General features: G+C 41.3%; 2 protein-coding genes across 4 annotated transcripts in view; one reads left to right on the forward strand and one right to left on the reverse strand.

The window, feature by feature from the left end:
- Positions 1-1256: 1256 nt before the first annotated feature.
- On the reverse strand, positions 1257-20794 carry MCM4 (minichromosome maintenance complex component 4). 2 transcript variants are annotated; one of them, XM_047723581.1, is made up of 17 exons: positions 20681-20794; positions 20486-20569; positions 19896-20060; positions 19341-19504; positions 19146-19247; positions 18811-18906; positions 18634-18729; positions 17038-17176; positions 14062-14282; positions 10817-10937; positions 8027-8286; positions 7199-7564; positions 6618-6745; positions 5020-5227; positions 3541-3769; positions 2848-2981; positions 1257-1932 (listed from the first exon to the last, which is right to left on the reverse strand). In XM_047723581.1, the coding sequence occupies exons 2-17, from the start codon at positions 20553-20555 to the stop codon at positions 1840-1842; spliced, it is 2592 nt and encodes an 863-aa protein (XP_047579537.1). In that variant the 5' UTR covers positions 20556-20569; positions 20681-20794; the 3' UTR covers positions 1257-1839. The 2 variants fall into 2 exon arrangements, with proteins under 2 accessions (XP_047579537.1, XP_047579536.1); XM_047723580.1 differs by having other exon boundaries at positions 20728-20751.
- A 679-nt stretch (positions 20795-21473) lies between these two features.
- Positions 21474-21727, forward strand: part of PRKDC (protein kinase, DNA-activated, catalytic subunit) — a 228912-nt gene continuing 228658 nt past the window's right edge. For both annotated transcript variants that reach the window (XM_047723583.1, XM_047723584.1), the window contains exon 1: positions 21474-21673. In XM_047723583.1, coding sequence (XP_047579539.1) covers positions 21520-21673 — 154 coding nt within the window. In that variant the 5' untranslated portion in view covers positions 21474-21519. The remainder of the gene's footprint in view (positions 21674-21727) is intronic.

Here is a 21727-nt window from a genome sequence, read left to right on the forward strand (position 1 = left end):
GATTTTATTTATTTGACAGACAGAGATCACAAGTAGGCAGAGGCAGGCAGAGAGGGGGAAGCAGGCTCCCTGCTGAGCAGAGAGCCTGATGTGGGGCTCGATCCCAGGACCTGAGCCGAAGGCAGAGGCTTTAACCCACTGAGCCACCCAGGCGCCCCTGGAAGACTTCTTTTAATTCCAGTTTCATCTCTTACTTTTGGTCTTCAGGCAAAAGATGAGACTTCTTGCTTCCTTCATCTATAAAAGGGAAAGACTGAACCTACAGAGTGGCTGACAATTACATATAAAACGGTGTCCAACACAGTGAGTTCACTGAGGAAAGTTCACTAGTAAAGTCACTTGGTAAGCAGTTGGCCTGGATCCTTTGGTGAAATCCCAACCAACTACTGCCTCCTTCAAAATACAAGGCATTTTGCAAACCTGCCAAGAACAGCATAGTTAAGAATGATGACTGACAAAAAAAAAAAAGGTCTGATGAAAATTTGGCTCTAAGGGCACCTGGATGGCTCAGTGAGTTAAGTGTCTAACTCTTGGTTTCAGCTCAGATCATGATCTTGGGGTCATGGGATTGAGCCCTGTGATAGGTTCTGTGTTCAGTGCGGAGTCTGCTTGAGATTCTCTGCCTCTCCCTCTACCCTTCCCCCTTGATCACGTATGCTCTAAAATAAGATCTTAAAAACAAAGAAAGCCTCTAAATATAATTCCAATGTTAATATTTTAATGCTATTTAAACTTTCAGTTAGTTCTATCATTTCCTATGGATACTGGATTATTGAATGTTGATCCTCAATTATTAAAAAAAAGGCTAACTTATAAAATTACCTTCAATGTTTCAGGGATTATTTATTATAATCCTATTTCTGTATAAAATTCTAGCCTATGGTGGTTTTATAAGAATAAAGCCTGCTATGGGGCACCTGGGTGGCTCAGTTGGTTAAATGTCCGCCTTTGGCTCAGGTCATGATCACATGGTCCTGGGACTGTATCAGTCCTGCGCTGGGCTCCTTGCTCAGCAGGAAGCTTACTTCTCCCTCTGCCTGCCACTCCCCCTGCTTTGCTTTCTCTGATAAATAAATAACATCTTAAACAGAACAAAAAAGGATAACGCCTGCTAGGATAAAAGTAAATTGGAACCTATATTATAATGAATTTCTTTTATGCATTCTAAAGTACTTATTACCATCATGAATTTCCATGAGTATAATGTTTATTAAAGTTTTTTTTCTTAATGAAAAATAAAACCAGATAACCAAGTATTACTTAATCAATCATTTATTTAGGAAAAAGTTTACATATTAGGATAAAGTAGAAGTTAACCTAAAACTTAATCATTTCCAACCACCCATTTTTTTAATCTTATGGGAGCCATGAGAACAAGCCTCTAGAAGGAATTAACACTTGAGAGTTTTAAGAGGGAGAAAGCTCTGGTCCTTCATTACCTCATACTTAATGATATGCCCTGGCTAAGTTTTATCTCCTATTACAAAAACTTCAAGCATATGGATAATTGCCTTTAGAAAGTTCAGCACAAAACCATGACCTGTGACTCAGACTGCCATCCTAACATATACATACATACATATATATGGAAATACACATTAATAGCCCTGGTGCTAAAATAATGGCACTTAAAAAAAATAACCTCAACTGTAAATTGGCACAGTATTTTCACTAAGGATATTAAACAAGCAAAAACACCCACTTCACTGAACCCAGGTTAGAAGATTTTTATGGTGCCAAATAATGACTTTAAGAATCTATTTCCACGGACAGCAACAGTGGCAGCTCATTGGACCCTATGCTGCACACACAGGCACACAAGTACAACACCCTAGAGCTTCAGAGCAAGCGGACAGTTTTGCCAGTTACTGTTAAGAAGTCATCATCAGCCAAGGCACGCAGGGCTTCTTCAAACATATCTTTGGTAATAGCCTTTGGGGAAGAGATGAAAACAATTATTTTACACATTAAGTACTCCCTTACCTGTTAGATACGCTGATTTCAACGTAAAGAACCACCAGTCTCTTTCCTTTTTGGTAGCTGTATACACTCCCTAGGTTCTAACCAGGAGGGGTAACCATTTCATGCAGAGGGTCTGAAGATAAATAGATAGGCTTGCTATCTACCGATATGGTCTGTAGAAATATTCAACTCTGCCCCTGTAGTGCTAATCCAGCTATAGAAAATATGCAAATCAAAGCAGGCAAATGGCTGACTTGGACCCTGGAGTTCTTTTCACTGGGTAACCCAACTTTATTTACAAAAGGGAACCTGATCATTTCATCATTACATTATTATGCATGGCTAATATGCAGGGTTAACACTATTTATCATGGGAAAAAACTGCAAACATCCTAAATGTTCAGCAATTGGTTAAGTAAATGATGGGATAGGCACTCAAAGGGATCTTATCCAATCATTATAAATAATGTTATTCAGCCTATTCACAACACAGATGATGTTGATAGCATATTTTAAATTAAAAAACAAAGAAAAAGCAAGTTATAAAACAGTGTAACTCTGACTATGTTCATATTTCAAAAAGACCACATGTGTACATATACACAAAAACTATTAATAGAACAAAATTTTGTGGTTATTTCTTGATGATGAATTTGTGGGTGATTTTACCTTTTTTTAATCCAGACCTATATTTAATACTTAAATGAAAGAAAAAGATTTTAAAAAACCTTAATAATGGCGATTCACAGACCTGTACCCCTGGGGATAAAAATACATTGTGTGTTTATAAAAAAATTTAAAAAATTAAAAAGAACCCACCTTAATAGAAGTACTAAGGTAAAAAAGAAAATCTCTATTAAGCAAAAAACACTTATAAACACTTACTATGTCAGACTGTCCCCGGATATCTTCAAAAAGTTGTTGATATTTTAGAGCTGGTGTTTTGCCCTTAGATAAAATAAGTTTTTTCAATGCTTCAGCTAACTCTTCTTTCCGTTTACGAGAGGTGGCACTCATTCCTGATTTAAATGGAAAAAAAAAATTAATGAAAATATTTCTGCTACAAGGAAGTGAAGTATTTCAAATTTCCATTAATATTTCTCTAGTAGTGTTGCCACAAAAAAGATTAGGGGACAGTGGCTGAATGCGAAAATATATTCAAAATTCTGAGTTCTGAATTCTCTGTTTCCAATTTTCTATAAGCCAGTAACTGCTAGTTTCCACTGAAACACAGTCCATGTAATCTATATAGCAAGTAGTCAGTACTCATTAAGAAATGAATTCTTTAAAGTGGACTAACAGAGGTACCTAGACAGCAGAAAAGCTCTGTGAAATTAGATACAACACTGTGTATGTGCATGCATGTGTCTAGGCATATTTTTCTCAGCTTTTAACAGGATTCTCAAAGAGGCCCTGATCTGAAAAAGGTTAAAAAGTCCATCATTTCAAATAACTTGTTAGCTCAACTATGAAATACAAATTACTTACATGTTAAGTGTGTGTGTGCATGTGTGCATGTGTGTGTGAGTGTGTGTGTGTATAAATTCTCATGTGCTCTTATGTTCAATGCAAACAGACCTGTAGTTAGAATAGATATGTCTACAATGCCAGTCCGGGGGTCAGTGGCAGACTGCTTTAGAGCTTCCCGATGGAGGCGTTTTGCTTCTTCAACATCAACTCCTTCAACTTTGCTTGAGAATCGTACTTTAGCGTGGGCTTCTGCTAATCGAATTAATGATTCCAGCTGTCGAGGGTACGCAGAAACCATTCCTCGGCTGCTACCAATCTTCCTCATGTCTACATAAGCCTTGTGTAGGCAGGAAAAAAAAAAAACTAAAACCAAAACTCCTCGTAACAATACTTTAGTTTTGTGGCTGAACTTTGAACAGTTAGGATTCTGTTAAATAAACTAACAGCGGCCAGGTGCAGTACTGAGGGGAATCAGAAGTCAGATCTAGCCTTGGGCCTTAAAGCTCATCAAGAAGGTAGTATCTGATGTGGCTATGAAGAGTGAAGAATCGGGGGGGGGCTGTGAGGTGTGTGAGGCTGGCATTCAGGGGACATGGTATGTTGGGGTAAAGGGCAGGTCACAATTACAGCAGAGGACCAATAAGGGTGCCTGTCTGAAAAAGGTGCTCAGGCACCAACTCTGGTTTACGCCTATGCTGAGGATTTATTTAATGACTGAGGCATGCAAAGATTACTGAAATAATGTTACAAAGCTGAGTGTATTAAACTCACATATATAATATCACTTTTAATTTAGTTCTATTTTGTTCCAAGATTCATTGTTTAAACCCCACACCCAATGCTCTATGCAATACATGCCTTCTTTAATACCCACACCAGGCTCACCCAACCCCCTCCCCCTCCCCTCCAAAACCTTCAGTTTGTTACTCAGAGTCCACAGTCTCTCATGGTTTGTCTCCCCCTCTGACATCCCCCAACTCACTTCTCCTCTCCAACTCCCAATTTCTCCGTGAACATCATTTTTTGTTGAGCAACCCTCAAGTATATGATACAAATGGAAAATTACACATCACCTATAACTTCCTTTGAGTATTTTCAGGGGCTTAGGATGTAAAGCTCACTAAGCACCAGGAACCTTCTTAATATAATGTTTGAATAACTGAATGTGTCATTATGCACTGCTGTCCAAGGGAAAGGCTACAGGAAAGTGAACATCAGGTACTCAAAATTCCTTTTACTTTTTAGAAACAAGAAGCTCAGAGAAATTACATGACTTCTTCAGAGTTACAAAGTTACTAAGTAGCATAACTTCTACTTCAACTCATGTATTCTGAGCTTAAATTTATTGTGTTTACAAACATTTAATTATAAAAAGCTGGTCGCCACTTAATATAAAAAGAAATCTTTTCCCTTTTCTACCTTTAGAAAAGTCAATTTTGCAACACAGGAGAAAAAAGTAGTTATACAAAATAATACGTTATTAACAAAACTACTTTTTAACGGAGATAGTCAGCTAGTGACATTAACGCTATTGGCTACAGGCTCAATAAAAACATTTCTCAGGGTTTAAACATGGATGTGTGTTACCTCAATGAGAGCCTGGCTGGCTTCTTGGCTTAGACGAGGCATGACCATGCTGTGGGCATAAGCAATGTAGTCTTTTAGCACTGCCATGTCCATGAACTCCTCCTCCACTTGCTCCTCACTCTGGTAGTACAAAGCGACAAGGTGGTGGGCCAGACGCCTATCATAGGCTTCGTCCTGAGGATCCAGCATGAGGAATATCAAATCAAACCTGAAAAAATATTGTAAAAACATTGTTTTCCTGCTTGGGACACCAATATACCCACATATGTAACTTAAAAATTGCTCCTGTGGCTCCTGGGTGTCTCAGTTGGTTAAGCCTCTGACTCTTGGTTTTGGCACAGGTCATGATCTCATGGGTCCTGAGATTGAGTAGTGCATCAGGTCTGTGCTCAGTGGGAAGCCAGCTGGAGATTCTCCCTCTCTCTCTCTGCTATCCCCCTGCCCCCTCCTCCCCCATACACTCTCTCTCAAAATAAATAAATCTTAAAAAAAAAAAATTGCTTCTCAGCCACCTAGGCATGTACAGTGAATGTATGTGTAGTCAGAGCTGCTGAGGGAGAATTAAGAGTCTGCTGTCCAGGGGTGCCTGGCTGGCTCAGTCATTAGGCGTCTGCCTTCGGCTTAGGTCATGATCCTAGGGTCCTGGGATCAAGTCCCCCATCAGTCTCCCTGTTCTGCGGGAAGCCTGCTTCTCCTTCTCCCGCTCCCCTTGCTTGTGTTCCCTCTTTGCTGTGTCTGTCTCTGTCAAATAAATAAATAAAATCTTAAAAAAAAAAAAAGGATAATTTTGAAGATTTTAAGATTTAAAGGAAAAAGCATTCAACTGTTTTGGGAAAAAAAACAAAAAATAGAACAGAACTCTGGAAAAAAAGTTGAATAATTAAAATCTAAAATCCGGGGCACCTGGGTGGCTCAGTGGGTTAAAGCCTCTGCCTTCGGCTCAGGTCATGATCCCAGGGTCCTGGGATCAAGCCCCGCATCGGGCTCTCTGCTCAGCAGGGAGCCTGCTTCCCTTCCTCTCTCTCTCTGCCCGCCTCTCTGCCTACTTGTGATCTCTGCCTGTCAAATAAATAAATAAATTCTTAAAAAAAAAATACATAAAATCTAAAATCCATTTATGAAACACTATAAATACTACTATAATAAGGTAAAATACTATTTATGAAATACTATTACAACCCATTAATGAAATCAGTATTTGTAGCAGTGGCATTGAGAAAAACTGGATTATAATTCCACTTTAACAAATTTAATTTTTCAGAACCTTATCTGTCATGTGAAGCTTTTCTCTGTACTTGATGATATGCTTTAGCAACTTTAAGACAGAGATGAGCAGCAAGTGATGGGCTTCTGAAAAGGACGTCAAGGTGAAATGTCCTAACAGCTTCAAAGAACGAATAAATGTTAAGATGCTACCCGATGGCTGAGTAGAGAAACACAGTCCTTGCCATGAGAACCCGACCACCCCTATTAGAAAATTTTGCATTAGAGTGAAGAGCTTATGATGCTAGCAGTGGTTGAATTTTATTATTTCCCTTTATCTCACCCTGAAATTTCTACAAATGAGCAAAGTAAGCATCTTCTTTATATTCTCATACCTTGATAATAAAGTGTGAGGTAGCTGGATATTTTCAATGGTAGTTTTTTTAGGATTCCATTGAGACTCAATAGGATTTGCTGCTGCCAGGATAGAGGTGCGAGCATTGAGCTGACAAATAATCCCAGCCTACCAGAGAAAACAGTGAAGTTAGAAACTTCACCCTGAGGCTGGCAGGAACCATGTGAGCTATCTTCACCTGGAGTACACTTTGCCATATATCCACCGTCACCAAGAACCACACACATCACCTTGGAAGGATGAAACCAACAGATTTATCTGGGACAATGCCATCCTCAGATTCATGCCAACAATCATATTCTAGACAAAAGTATGCTGTAACTACATTCTTCTCAGAAACTAAACCCCTGCATGACATTTAGGACAAACTCAAGTTCTAGGAATACCACATATTAGTGGGTTACTATAGCAAAAAAGATGAAAGAGGAAATACTCAAAGATATTTAGCTGAAACCTAATAGGAAAAGTAGTCATGAGTTTCCCAAAGTTAGAACCAAAGTGAATATGGGTGCTAGATTTCTAAGTGTACCCATGTTGACACATGGAGAATGGGCCTCTCACCTTTGCAATTGAAAGAGTCTGCTGTTCCATGACTTCATGTAGTACTGATCTTGTACTTTCATTCATCTTGTCAAATTCATCAATACAGCAGATACCATTGTCACTCAGGACAAGGGCACCAGTCTGCAAGACAAGCTGCCTCGTCTCAGGGTCTTTCATCACGTATGCAGTGAGGCCTACTGCACTGGAGCCTTTCCCAGATGTGTACTGGCCCCTGGGGACTAGATTGTACACATACTGCAGCAGCTGGGACTTGCTGGTCCCAGGATCACCACACAACAGGATGTTGATCTCAGCACGAAATTTGCCTCTTCCTGTGTGACTAAAATCCTTTCTTGTTCCACCAAAGAGCTGAAGCAAGATTCCCTAAATAAAAATATTTAAACATTCACTTACTACAGAGTAATTGAGATCTAGTTTAAATGTTAGAGGTATTTTCTTATCCTGTGAATAAAAAATTATAATTAAATTAAGGCAATGTATATATAAAGAGGAAAGTGCTTTAAATGATCACTAACCAATTTATATAGACTCACATACCAGTGTGCCAGAATGGTGGCTATGTAAATCTCTATTCTGATCCCATCTAGCTTTTGTTATTGTTTAGAAACATTTAATTTCAATGCAGATATGAGGAAATGGACAATGACCAATTCTTGTCAACCAATAACCAAGTCAGATGGTAAACACCTTGCTCTGTGGAACACCCAACAGTTCTTATCCTTTAGGGGTGGGGGTGGGGGTGGTAGTGATAGAAGGGGCACATATTCATGCCTTTTGATCTCAAAGAACTATAAATCCTGATCAAAGTTAAAAGTCCACTGTTACCTTCTTTATATCTTCATGTTCATAAATACTTGGAGCCAAGGCTGAAGCAAGTCTCTCATAAATGTCTGGCTTTCTAGAAAGTTCCTTGAGCAATTCCACCCGCTTCTCTGAAAAAAGTTTCTGCTCTGCTTCTTCATCAAAGCCATGCAGGCGTTTTGCATCAGTTTTCCGATAGTGAATGACATCAATGTGGGTTTTGTAGACAGACTTCACATTACTCACTCTTGAATTGACTCGGATAGGAACAGCTCGATAGATACCTGAGAGCACAACCAAGAGATATGCTTTTACCTTCCCCTAAATGGCTCATAAACTAGCAGACAGCAGGCAGCACCTAAGAGATCTGAGGGCTGGCAGTGGAGGTGAGTTTTGAGCATACTGCCTTCATGGCCTTCCTAGAGTCAAGGACTCCCTATACTGCAAAGCTCCCTGGTGAAGATGGCAAGGCTAGTTGGGAAAAACACAGGTTTTTTTAAAAAGCAGACCTACAACGTGTTCATCTGTGACCATCCATTAGCTCTATGATCTTGGCACCTATCTGAGTATAACCATACTGCATATAATCATTCTGAAATTTAAATGAAATTACATTGCTTTCAGCAAAATGCTGGCTTACAGCTGTGTTCAATAAACAGTATTTTGAAATAGTTTTTTAATTTCTCTTAAGCTGAAAGTACAGAATCTCCTTAGTAATTATTTGACTAGAACAAAGTACTAAAATCCTGTACCAAAAATTTGGAAAGGAAATACTAAAAGCTCTTTTAAAAATTACTCGAATAAGTAAATAAAATCTTTAAAAAGATTACTCAAAAATTATTTCACAGACTAGACTATCTATAGAGTCAGAGGTAAAGATACAGTAAAAGAAAAATTACTACATGTTATTAATAACAAGAAGTGTTTCTAGGTGAATGGGCATGCCCTAGCACACTTTCTAAAGAATCTAATTTAAGAACATTAGAAGAAATAAATGAATAATCAGCCCTCAACCATACCAACTCATTTGTTTTTCAAGAAGAAATTTCCCAAACTGACATCTGTGATGTTTATCTTTTTTTGACTTTCAATCCAGAAGGCTTGGACTCTGGGACAATCCAATTTCTCGCTGTTTTCTGAGGAGCAACTATCTGCTCTCTCTATCACAGGCTTCTTAGCAACTCACCATAGATCATCAATCCTTTTATTTAACAGGTCAATGTAATTCTTTTTTAAAACATTAAAAACCAGTTCATATGTAACATTCTGAGAGTACACAATCTCCTTTATGATAAGCTGAATTAGAGACAGATAACTGTTTAAAGTGTCTACTTTTTTTTTTTTTTTAAGATTTCATTTATTTGACAGACAGAGATCCCAAGTAGGCAGAAAGGCAGTAGAGAGAGGAGGAAGCAGGCTCCCTGCTGAGCAGAGAGCCCGATGTGGGGCTCAATCCCAGGACCCTGGGATCATGACTGAGCTGAAGGCAGAGGCTTTAACCCACTGAGCCACCCAGGCGCCCCTGAAGTGTCTACTTATTTTTACTGGTGCTTGCAATGATTCTTCATCACAGAACAACTTCAATACTTATTTTACATCTATACGGTGCTTTCCACAGCTCCCCTCCCCAAACACGTTCATCTGTATAATCACATTAATTCTACTTGGCAGTTGAGGAAATTAAAATAGATTAAATACTTTATCAAAGGTTTCAGACCATTCTAGGGTGGGAGAACAAGGATTGCACAACTTTCACTAATGACACATTCTTTCATGTTGTTAATGAACTACAAGTGCTTTTATAACTTAAGGTTGTTATAGGCAACTGTTGGGCTACATACTGGGGAGACACAGGATGAGAAGTCTCAACTCACTGAACACAACCAATGGGTTGGTTACCTTAAGAGCAGCAGCCATTCCCTGGATTCAGTCCCCACCTTGATCTCAGTGAACTGTGCCTGCTGTTCACAGCCCCTTTGAGAAACCAGGTGCTCATCTTACTCTGAAGCATCAAGAGAAAGACTGGCATATTCACGTGGTAGAGTAGAATAAGCACTTTCTTGGCCAGGAGAGAAGAAGAAACCTTGTGTCACAGATTACCACATAACCTCGGCTACAGTGATCTGCAAGTCTCTGAATCTCTACTTCCTGTAAAATACCACAATGTGAGGTGCCTGGGTGGCTCAGTCAGTTAAGTGTCTGCCTTCGGAACAGGTCACCATCCCAGCATCCTGGGATCAAGCTCAACATCGGGCTCCTTGCTCAGTGGGAAGCCTGCTTCTCCCTCTCCCACTCCCTCTGCCTGTGTTCCCTCTCTGGCTGTATCTCTGTCAAACAAATAAATAAAATCTTAAAAAAAAAAAACCCCACAACGTAACTCTGCAAGGTACTCTGACCCATTTCCTCTCTATAATAAGTAAATATTAACCCTTAGCTGTACATTTGGGAAGTGGCAAATTATTTAAAATTCCAGGTTGGTGAGTGCTGCTTCCTGAAGCTGCTGGTATAACCCCAATCTTACCAATACTAGCCTTGTCTGAGCTGTTTTCTCAAGATACCAGTGCTATCAGGTCAAAATACACTTATAGCTCTGGAACACTGAGATAGCAAAGAGCAAGCAACTGCAAAGACAATACAATGAAAGGTTCCACCCTGCTAAGTAAAAAGTGAATAAAGCATTATAGGCAGGACCAGGCTTCATGCCAATGAATTCATGACCAAGCCAAAGGACTGACTAAAAACCATAAAAAAACCCCAAACAAACAAAAAAACCCCAAGGCATACTTATCTCATTAATATAGTCTACATTCTAACCTGTAACATTCACTCTGTCTCCAGGCTGAACCTTGTCAACAAGATCATTGTGAGCAAAAAGGATGACAGTGTGAGGCGTCTGCCCTGCTGGCATATCTTCAGGAGACTCTTGGAGTTTGATCTGAAAGAAGAGAGGAAACCGAAAACTCAGGAAATGACAAGCACAATTTAGACAAAACTGCCCATCTTTGTACCACTTACAAATAACTATTTTTGATGTTACCACATTTCTATTTTATAAAAAGATTTCACTTGTTTATTTTAGAGAGAGCGCACTTGTGCATGTGTGTACCCCCGAATGGGGGAGGTCTGAAGGAGAGGGAGAGAAAGCAGACTCCCAGCTGAGCACAAAGGAGCACCTGACACCCTGAGCCAAAATCAAGAGTCCCACACTCAAGTGACTGAGCCCTACCACATTTATTTTTAAAACACCATTCTTGGGGCATCTGGATGATTCAGTTGGTGTAGTATCTGCCTTCGGCTCAGGTCATGATCCCAGGGCCCTGGGAAGAGCCCCGCATCAGGATCCCTGCTTGGTGGGGAGCCTGCTTCACCCTCTGTCTCCCCGCGCTGTGTTCATGTTGTCTCTGAAATAAGTAAAATCTTAAAAAAAATAAAATACCATTTTTTGTTTTTATCTCCAGATAGCCGACATTTTTTTTTTTAAACCTTTAATGTGACATAAACATACATTTTGTAAGGATTATTGTTTACATACAAATTCCCCTATTTGGGAGACAGCCGTTAGTTATTTGTGAGAATGTTTTTCACCATTTCAAGGATGTAGTGGGTATTTCTTTGCATACATGTTTGTCTAAATTTCTAATTATGTTTTTAGCAATTACTTCTCATAGATTTCCTGGGTGGAGAAGTACACACTTTTCAGGTTCCTGGTTAAGTACTTTGGTGCATCTCTCCTACTCACTGTGTGCATCTTATAAACACTTGGCCTGGTTACTCACACAGCAGTATTAGCTGAGCACTTGGCCTGGTTCTAGGTGCTGGGGACTCCACAGTGAATGAAGTCTTCCCTCAGAGTGGAGTGAGGACAAACAATGCACAAACATACAAGTGAGCATATAACATTTGGCAGTGAAACATGTAATAGAAGAAAAAAAGAGTAAGGAGCATGGGCAGTGCGGGTGGAGGAGATGCTTTTCACAAAGCAAGGTTAGGGAAGGCTTTTCTCAGATCAAGCAACCTCTAGGCAAAGGTCTAAGGATATTAGGGAGGAAGCCATGTGTTCTGTAGGATAAGAACAAGTGCCAATGGTCCTGAGGCAAACCTGTGCTTGGTTGAGGAGCCCTGTATAAGGAAATGGTTGAGACACCATCAGTGAGGTCTGTGGGTATGAAGGTGTGTTGTGGTGTTACTGGGTCATGTACCTTGGAAAGTACTCTAGCATACTAAGTTTTATTTCAAGTCAGTTTGGGAGTCTCTGAAGCATTCTAAGAAAGAATATTACACTAAAAACAACTTGGGAGCACACTTCCATATTTGTATCATAGGTCTCAGCACCATGCTGGCATGAGTTGAGGTACATTTGCTCCAATTATTGGTAGCAATATTAGATGAAAATTTGTATCTATAACTAATTTTCAATTCTTTGGTTAGTAAAAATGTTCAACACTTTTTCACATTTGCTAGTATTTTTCTTATTGACTCCCCATAAAGGAAATTAACTTTGTAGTATTTTGACCATATTCTATTTAAATTTTAAAAAGTTGTTTTAACATTACAGCAAAATTAAAAAAACTTAACAGTCCTTGTCCCTGTGCCTACTTTAACACCATTACAATCACAGCAAATAAACAATTTTTACTTTTCCCACTTATTCCTATGTTGTTTTGGTAACTTCATCTTAATATTTTCATTATTAAAGGGGTGACTGGGTGGCTCAGTCAGTTAAGCATCTGACTCTTGGTTTTGGCTTTTGACATGATCCCACAGTTGTAAGACTGAGCCCTATGTGGGGCTCTGCACTCAGCGTGGAGTTGCTTCATTCTTTTTCCCTCTCCCTCCCCGTTCTCCACCCTATGGGCACATGCGCACGCACTCTCTCTCTCTAGAATAAAATCTTAAAAAAAAAATTTCATTAAAGACACAAAAACCAAACTTGTTTTACAATAAAATTTGAGAAAAACTTCAGAAAAATTTTCAACTCATTCTGTACCAATGGAACAGCTGCAAAATGACAATATTTAACTAATGTTTACCGATATAATTTTTAAAATATTTTATTTTTAAGTATTCTCCACACCTAATGTGGGATTCAAACTTACAACTCTGAGATCAAGAGTCACCTACTGTACCAACTGAGCCAGCCAGGCACCCCAATTATTACTGATCTTAAGATGTTTCAGATACTTTTATCTGACATACTAAATTTTTTTTAAATAAGCTTAAGTATTTCCTATAGAAATGTCTCAAATTAAATTTTTTAAAAAGATTTCAGTTGGTTAAGCATCTGCCTTCGGCTCAGGTCATGAGCCCAGGGTCCTGGGATGAAATCACATGGGGCTCTGTGCTTAGCAGGGAGCCTGCTTCTCTCTCTCCCTCTACCCCTCCCCTCTGCTAATGTGTACTCTCTCTCTCTCAAATGAATAAAACCTTAAAAAAAAAAGGAACGATTTATTTTGGGGCGGGGGGAAAGGAGGAGGGAGGTGAGGGATAGAGGTAGAGGGAGAAAAAAAGTCTAAAGACTCCACACTGAACGCAGAGCTGGATGTGGGGCTTGATCCCTCAACCTACCTGAAACCAGATGCTTAACAAACTGTGCCACCCAGATACCCCTCACATTAAATTTATTAAGCCAAAAAGCCAAATAGAGAAGAAAAAAATAGTGAAAGAATGTGTTTTTCATTTAAACTTTTTAAAAAAAAAGGTATTATTTATTTATTTGACATAGATCACAAGTAAGCAGAGAGACAGGCAGAGAGACATGCAGAGAGAGAGGGAGAAGCAGGCTCCCTACCGAGCAGAGAACCTGATACGGGGCTCGATCCCAGGACCCTGAGATCATGACCTGAGCCGAAGACAGAGGCTTTAACCCTCTGAGCCACCAAGGTGCCCCAGATTGTATTTTTCTTATTATAAAGTATTTTAGGCCATGAGAACATGGTGTATATAATCATGACCTGGTGCTCACTGGCAATAAAAAAGGAACGGTCCCATCCCAAACCTGAAGCCCTAAGCACCAATATGCCAATGGGGATGCCTCCCAAGGCACCCAAGAAGGCACATACCATCTGTTTGTCAGAGAACACAGAGCGGTTGTGGATCAGCGCCATGCTGTGAGTGGTGTGGCAGCGCTCACAAACAGAGGGCTCAGCAATGCGGCCACGGTCAATCTCTACCCGGGCTGTGTGGGCACACACTTGGCACTGGAAGAAGGCCTCTTGCATCTCTGGAATCAGCTGGGATGTCCTGATTACCATGCCACTGATGGCAATGAGCTGGTCGATGTCTGTAAGGAGTTGGGGAGAGAGGTCAGCTTATCCATCAGCCACTGCCTGCAGCCCAGAGGTGGTCTCTTCCCTGAGCTATATTCCTGCCAGGGCAGGTCTGGGTGTGCCGTCAAGCCCAGGAGAATCTTACTGGGGATGGCTGCGGTCACAGGGAGATGCTATTGTCAGGGCATGAATGTTTCATTGGGTATCCTCAGGTCTGGCCTGGGATGCCCTTCCTGTGTTGTCTTCCTTCTTCTCAACTCTGATGGCCCTCTGGCCTTCTGCCCTAGGGCCCACTGTCCAATAGGCATCTACCATCTTTCTGCTTATCTACCTCCTGTTCCCCTCCACCTTCTGGGTTTGCATTAGAAGCTTTACACTTCTGCCTCCTTTGCTCCATGGCCTTCTTCCTCACACACTGTACTATGCTGAAGTCCTGATGCTCAGTGTATGTGAAATGCATTGGCTCCAGAGCCAGATGATCTGGACAGAGTACCTGTGTGACCTGGGGACACCTTAGCCTCTCTGTGCCCTTCTACACATGGCAGTAATGGCATCTGCCTTACACTTGTTGAAGATTAAGAGCCTGCATACATCAAGCCTTATAAGAACAGTACCTAGCAGAAATAAGCACTATATAACTTAGACAATCATTACTATTTATATAAGAAAGACTTTGTACAGAATATTTTCCACTTTTGCTCCTGGTTCCTCTACAGTTTGGACTGTCCCTGACAAGAAAACTTTTACCCAATTCATTCCCACTGTTAGTTCCAAACGAGTTACACTGTTATTCATAGTCAACAAAACATTGTAGTTAGCCACAACTGGCCTTGCAGATTGCCACAGCCTTTCAGTACTTACTGCTGCCTCACAAGCTCTTTCCCACTTGGTCTTGTCCTCCCTTCTACTTACTTAAAAATCTTCCTTCCCTCTCTCCCCACCAATCCTTATTCTATTTCAAAAAGTAACCTCTGGGGGTGCCTGAGTGGCTCAGTGGGTTAAAGCCTCTGCCTTCCGCTCAGGTCATGATCCCAGGGGCGAGCTCTCTGCTCAGAGTGGGGAGTCTGCTCAGGTCAAGATCCCAGGGGCGAGCTCTCTGCTCAGAGTGGGGAGCCTGCTCCCTCCCTTCTCTCTCTGCCTGCCAGTCTGCCTACTTGTGATCTCTGTCAATTAAATAAATAAAATCTTTAAAAAATAAAAAATAAAAAGTAACCTCTGTAGTAAGTTACAGAAATCAACATAAAAGTTAAAAACTTTCGTTGGGGTGCCTGGGTGGCTCAGTGGGTTAAAGCCTCTGCCTTCAGCTCAGGTCATGAGCTCTCTCTGTCAAATAAATAAATAAAATCTTTAAAAAAAAAAAAAAAGGAACCAATTTCATAAGAAGATATGTACTCCTTTAATCAATAGTGAACTCCAACACTTGTTCCTTTGTTAGCTGTTGTATTTTCTTACACTTACATTTGTGTCCTTTGTGCATTCACCTATAGGACTGTTTATAAATTCTTAGTAGCTTTTATATCTTAATCTTCATACATGGCAAATACCATGTTTGTTCTGTATTTTCACTCCTATGGCCACTGTCCAGCTTAGGAGCCTGCTGCTCCATACTGGAGCTACTATTAAAGTCTCTGAACTGAACTTTAACACACCTTACACCTGGCACACTAGACTCACCATGAGATCCTCAAGAGTTGTAAAATCTTTCTCACTTTATTCTGAAAAAGTATCAAATGGCTCCCTACTGACTTTGGAATAAAAATCTGTATTAAATTGGAATTCAAAGCTCTTCAGGACCCAGACTTTCCAGTCCTAACATTACCTCTCTTACTTCTGTCATCAGCCAGCACTTATTATCTGCATATAGCTCTGTTTTGTTTCTGCCTACATCACCTTTGTGCAGTCCAGAGTGAATTGCCTCACGTCTGCTTTCCAAATCCTTATTGTAATTAAAATTTCTCTTTCACCATGAAATCTTCCCACCTGGGTCTAGCACTCTCCTTCCCTCCTTGGACTAAGACATCCCCTGTACTGTTCTATTGGCCTATGTTTTTTTTTAATTTACTTTTCAAGCTAGATTTTTTTTTTTACAGGATTTATTTAATCATTTGAGAGGGGGGAGAGAATCCTCAAGTAGACTCCCTGCTGAGTGCAGACTTGAGATCATGACTTAAGCCACAATCAAGAGTTGGACGCTCCACCCATGGAGCCAAACAGGTACCCCGCAAACTAGATTCCTTTAAGCTCCAAAGCAGGGATCATATTTTGTATTTGTTTTCTGCAGTGATTTTGAAAATATGCCTACTTAGTAACTGAAAAATTATTACATTTGGGCAAGTTCACCTTAAGATAAAGAACTGTCAAGAGTTATAACTTTTTTTCTTTTAAGATTTTATTTACTTATTGACAGAGATCACAAGTAGGCTGAGAGGCAGGCAGAGAGAGAGGAAGGGAAGCAGGCTCCCTGCTGAGCAGAGAGCCCGATGCAGGGCTCGATCCCAGGACCCTGAGATCACGACCTAAGCTGAAGGCAGAGGATTTAACCCCCTGAGCCACCAAGGTGCCCTGAGAGTTTCAACATCTTTTATGTAATTTCAGTTAAGTTAAAAGAAGGCAGGGTTGGTTCAAAGGCATATAGGGTAAATGAATCTGCCATATATTTAGTCAATTTATAATCTATTACCACCACTATCACATATACAATTCTTTTAAAATTCCTTGATACAATAAGATTTTATTTTTATGTATTTTTCTGCTATTAAAAAATATTACCTTCTGGATTCAGGTTTCTCATATTCTTCGTCTTTAATGCATTGAATGGTCTTACTTGAATCTGATGTTCCAAGATTGAATCAGGGTAACGGTCAAAGAAGATTTCATTGACAGCCATGTCAAAGGTTGGGATAACTTCCTATAAAAATGAATGTAAAGAAGTGAAGCTGTGTTTATATTCCCACCTTAGAATTAAATACTAGAAATAAGGAATTTCATATCAGTGAAGAATAAAAAGAAATACATCTGGCATAAATCTTAAGTATCACCTGTGTATATAATCACAAACATGTTGTTTAAAGACTTTAGGTACATTGAGAATGAGCTCTCTCATCTCTGCATATTTTCATAATGGTTAGGTGTGATCATATATATGAATCCTTCTCAATGTACTGACATATCTTAGGCTTTTACTTAGTAATGAAAAGCTTTTGATCTCATACTTTTATGTTAGTGAACTTGGCCAAGGTCACACAGCTAAAGATCAAGATATAAAACCAAGTCTGCTTGCCTCCAAAGCCTACAACTAGAATAAAAATAGCTGATACTTCAGTAATAAAATCTGACCTAAAGCTTAAAAGAAAAAGGTTACAGGGCGCCTGGGTGGCTTAGTTGGTTAAGCGCCCTGACTCTTGATTTTGGCTCAGGGCATAATCTTGGGGTTGTGAGATCGAGCTCTGTGTCAGGTTCTGCACTGGGTCTGGAGCCTGCTAGATTCTCTTTCTCCCTCTTTCTCTGCCCCTCCCACCCCCCCCAAAACAAACAAGCAAACAAAAAACAATTAAAAAAGAAAAGGATTACAACAAGGTTAACATAATCTGCTATGGATGGCACAAAGTGTAATGTGTTTATTTATAAAATATTTTTGCTTAAGGGATGCCTGAGCGGCACCGTTGAGTGTCTGACTCTACATTTTAGCTCAGGTCATGATCTCGGATCATGAGATCCAGCCCCAACTGGGACTCTGCACTGAGCCTGGAGTCTGCTTAAGACTATCTATCCCTTGGGATGCCTGGGTGGCTCAATGGGTTAAGCCACTGCCTTCGGCTCAGGTCATGATCCCAGGGTCCTGGGATCGAGTCCCGTGTCGGGCTCCTTGCTCAGCAGGGAGCCTGCCTCTCTGCCTGCTTGTGTGCTTTCTCTCTCTCTTTCTGACAAATAAATAAATAAAATCTTAAAAAAAAAAAAAAGACTATCTATCCCTCTCCCTCTGCCAACCACCGCCTGCTACCTCCTATGTGTGTGTACTCTCTCTAAAATAAATAACTCTTAAAAAAATTTTTTTCACTTAAGATAATTCACTTCATCCAACCCAAGTAGCTATCAATTTTAAGATTCACCATTACTTTAAGTACTATTAAGAAAGAACCTGCCAATTAGACTATGACATGTGACTGACAATACTACACATCCCAATTTTGGAAATGTGAAAGTGCGAGAAAATGTTCATCTTAAAGGAGAAGAGTATGATTTTCTTAAGTTTTTGTGCTCTGGAGGCATTTTCTCTCTGCTACCCAGGAAATTTTACTATTCAAAAACCCTCTAGGTGTTCTGGATGTTTACTATAATTTGGTAAGGTCAAAATCAAAATCTTACCTGTGGGTAGCAGATGAGCTGTCTGTATAGATTTTTGTCAAATGACTTTATGTGTTCACAGTTTACATTTAAAAATGGCTCCCCGATGACATTAATCTAGAAGAGAAAACAAACAAGTTATGTTCTGCTAATTGTCTTAAAATGCATTAATTTGATTTTATAAGACCATTTGATTACCTCCCCAAGTCGTTGCATGTACAGAGGTTCAGTAACATCTATGCCAATATTTTCTTCTTCTTTAGCCAGAGGGTCAATAAAACGTTGAAGGAATCTCTTGATGTTGAGAGAAAAAGAGTAAGTCTGATGCATTTAGGAATAACTACTCAAATGCAAAAAATTATGAGAATGTTCCTATTTGGAGACAGACATAAATGGTATTTTTTTCTTTTAAAAAAAATCAACAATTCTAAGTCACCTAAAAACCTACCCAAGTGTTATGGCTACTAAGATACTGTTTATAAATCTTTTCTCCCAGAATTTTAAGAACCCTAAAGTATTAACATACAGCTTACCTGAAAATTTTCTTTGCATGTTGACACATTTACATCTGTTCCCCAAATCACAAGTTTTTGTCCCAGAGACTGCTCACTTGCCACTATATCTTCTGTTGCTGGCTATACAGAAAAATATGATAGAACAAGTTAATGGGGAATTACCCATTTTATGTTCCCCAAATGCTGCTATCAGAAGACCTACTGTGTACTCACCACATCAGACTGCAAATCCACCTGCAGGCCCTTCCGTGCAGACCCCAGGTCAGGCCTCTGCCTCACAGGTGTGCCTCTAGCACCACTCCTTGGGGTTCCCTCCACCCGAGAGCTGGGAGTGCCATATGTCAGTGGTGAACTAACATCAAAGTCAAGGGGAATTGCTATAAAAACAAAATTGAAAATCTACAATAAAATTCTGATAGCCTATCAAATCCTGAACATGTTGACTTAAGTCATCTAAGTCAACATGTTCAGGATTTGATACTTAAGTCATCTAAGAACAAGAGCAAATATTCCTTGAAACCTGTGGCAGTTAAGTTAACCTGTGGCAATTAAGTTAAGAGGGCTATTAAAGCTTCTAGTAAAAACCCACCAAATTTTTTTTTCTCTGTTCACTAAGTCTTAACATGTATCTATCTCCGTACTGGTGGTGAGGATACTAGCTCATGTAGGGTTACATCAACTACCCATTAACAAATCAGCAAATATGAGCAGCTAAAGCGTCATCCGTATATCAACCACAGTAGAACTTAGATCCTGCCAAAATCATACCTGAGGAATGCATCTGAGCAGGGCTGGAAAATAACGTATCCTGCGCGGCAGGGCTCTGCAGGTCAGCTCCAGGTGAGGTCGGCATGGGCTGTAACTCTCCTGTAGAGGTAGAATCTTCGCCCCTACGTCTCTGATACGGTGACGACCTGGCATCTTCACTTCGAGCTTGTGACATACAAAACAGAAAAGATGGCCATCAACTCTCCTGTTTGGTCTTCTGGGAATTCCATCAAGTCTCTTGGGAACAAATGCAAACCAAAGAAAACGGAGACAAATAGGCACGGACACGCTTAAAAACTAGAAAACAGGTTGGAAAAGGAGGAAACGAGGGCCTAGCACTTACTGCCTCTCTCACACAAATATACACACACACTCACACACACACACACACACACACACACATACACACTAAAATAGGCAGAGCATGAGCAAACGCTCGCCGTCCGCACATCTTATTCCACCTGGGCCTTAAAGACTGCTCTCGGAGCCAGAAACCAAGCTCAGGCCAGGTTTCTCTGTGGTGGCGGGAAAAAGCCATAAGAGGGGATGGCGGGTAATGAGGCGGGCTTGACTCACGGAAAAGGACTTACGCGTCTGCGCAGGAGGGACCCGCCCGCGCCGACTGCCGCGGCGGCTCGGGGTAGACGCCGGGGACGACATGGTGCTGGTGGAACCTGCGCGAGAAAAGGGCAGGTTCCACTCGCGTCCGCCCCCAGCTTCTGTCCCACCGCACAGATACCCTCGCTGGGGTCCTCATCCCGCCACCCCGGCCAGCACGCTCCTACCGGGGAAATCCGCTCCCTGCCGACGCCCGCAAGGAATCCGAACGCACCCGGTGAACGGCTCTCCTACACCGCCAGAGCGGAGCAAGGTTTCGCGCCAGCTGCCCGTCGTCAACGCCCTCGGCGGTGCCCCACCAATCACAGCAGCGCTCTGGCATGGCTCCGCCTCCGGGAGGCGCCACAGCGCGCCAACAGGGGGTACTGAACGGCCTCCTCCAGCGCCCCACGGAAAGCACACTCTAGCCTTGCTCGGTGCCCCCCTCCGTTTAGGTGGTCTGGCCCCCTGCTAGATCTCGTTTTCGCGGGAAACCTGGGGAGGACCGCCGGATTAAGTTCACAGACAGGGTAATCTACAATGTGTTGTTGGCTAAGGAGAAAATTCTTTATCCCTTAAGCATCTTCATTGCTAAAGACATTACACGTGCACTTTTCACTCTTTATTAAGGAACAACTTCGTAGATTTTGACCCAAGCCTCTAGATTGTCTTTTTTTTTTTCCTGTCTCCGGTATTTAGTCAACTCTCATCAACCATCCTCCCCATCTATTTCCGGAGGTCAAACTGCTAGATTCCTGTTTCTCTCTAAGCTTCCATGTATGCATGCCCAGTGTATTGTATGTATGTAACACACTCATTGTCCTGCCACTATCTTAACTGACGTCTAAGGGGCTTTTCCTACAGAGAAGACCACTCCTTGGAGGGTCTCCCCGAAGTTTCCCGCCACCGCGAGCACCGCCCCTGCCCTGAGAACCCCGCCCCCAACCCGCGAGCCCCGCCTCCGAGCCCCACGGCATTTCGGGACCCGGACGCCTTGTGCTCACGCGCAGTGCTGGGTTTGGCCGTGATGGCTGACTCCGCGTCCGACGTGCGGGGCTCCCTAGTGCAGTTGCAGGAGTCCTTGTCTGCCGGGGACCGCTGCAGTGCGGCGATGGCCAGTTATCAGCTGATCCGGGGCCTGGGACAGGAGTGCGTGCTGAGCTCCGGCCCCGCGGTGCTGGGTGGGTACTGTCCCCGACGCGCCGAGGAGGGTACCAATGCGCGTGCGCGTTTGG

Source organism: Lutra lutra, chromosome 4, assembly GCF_902655055.1.
Source record: "Lutra lutra chromosome 4, mLutLut1.2, whole genome shotgun sequence".
Taxonomy (NCBI): Eukaryota; Metazoa; Chordata; class Mammalia; order Carnivora; family Mustelidae; genus Lutra; species Lutra lutra.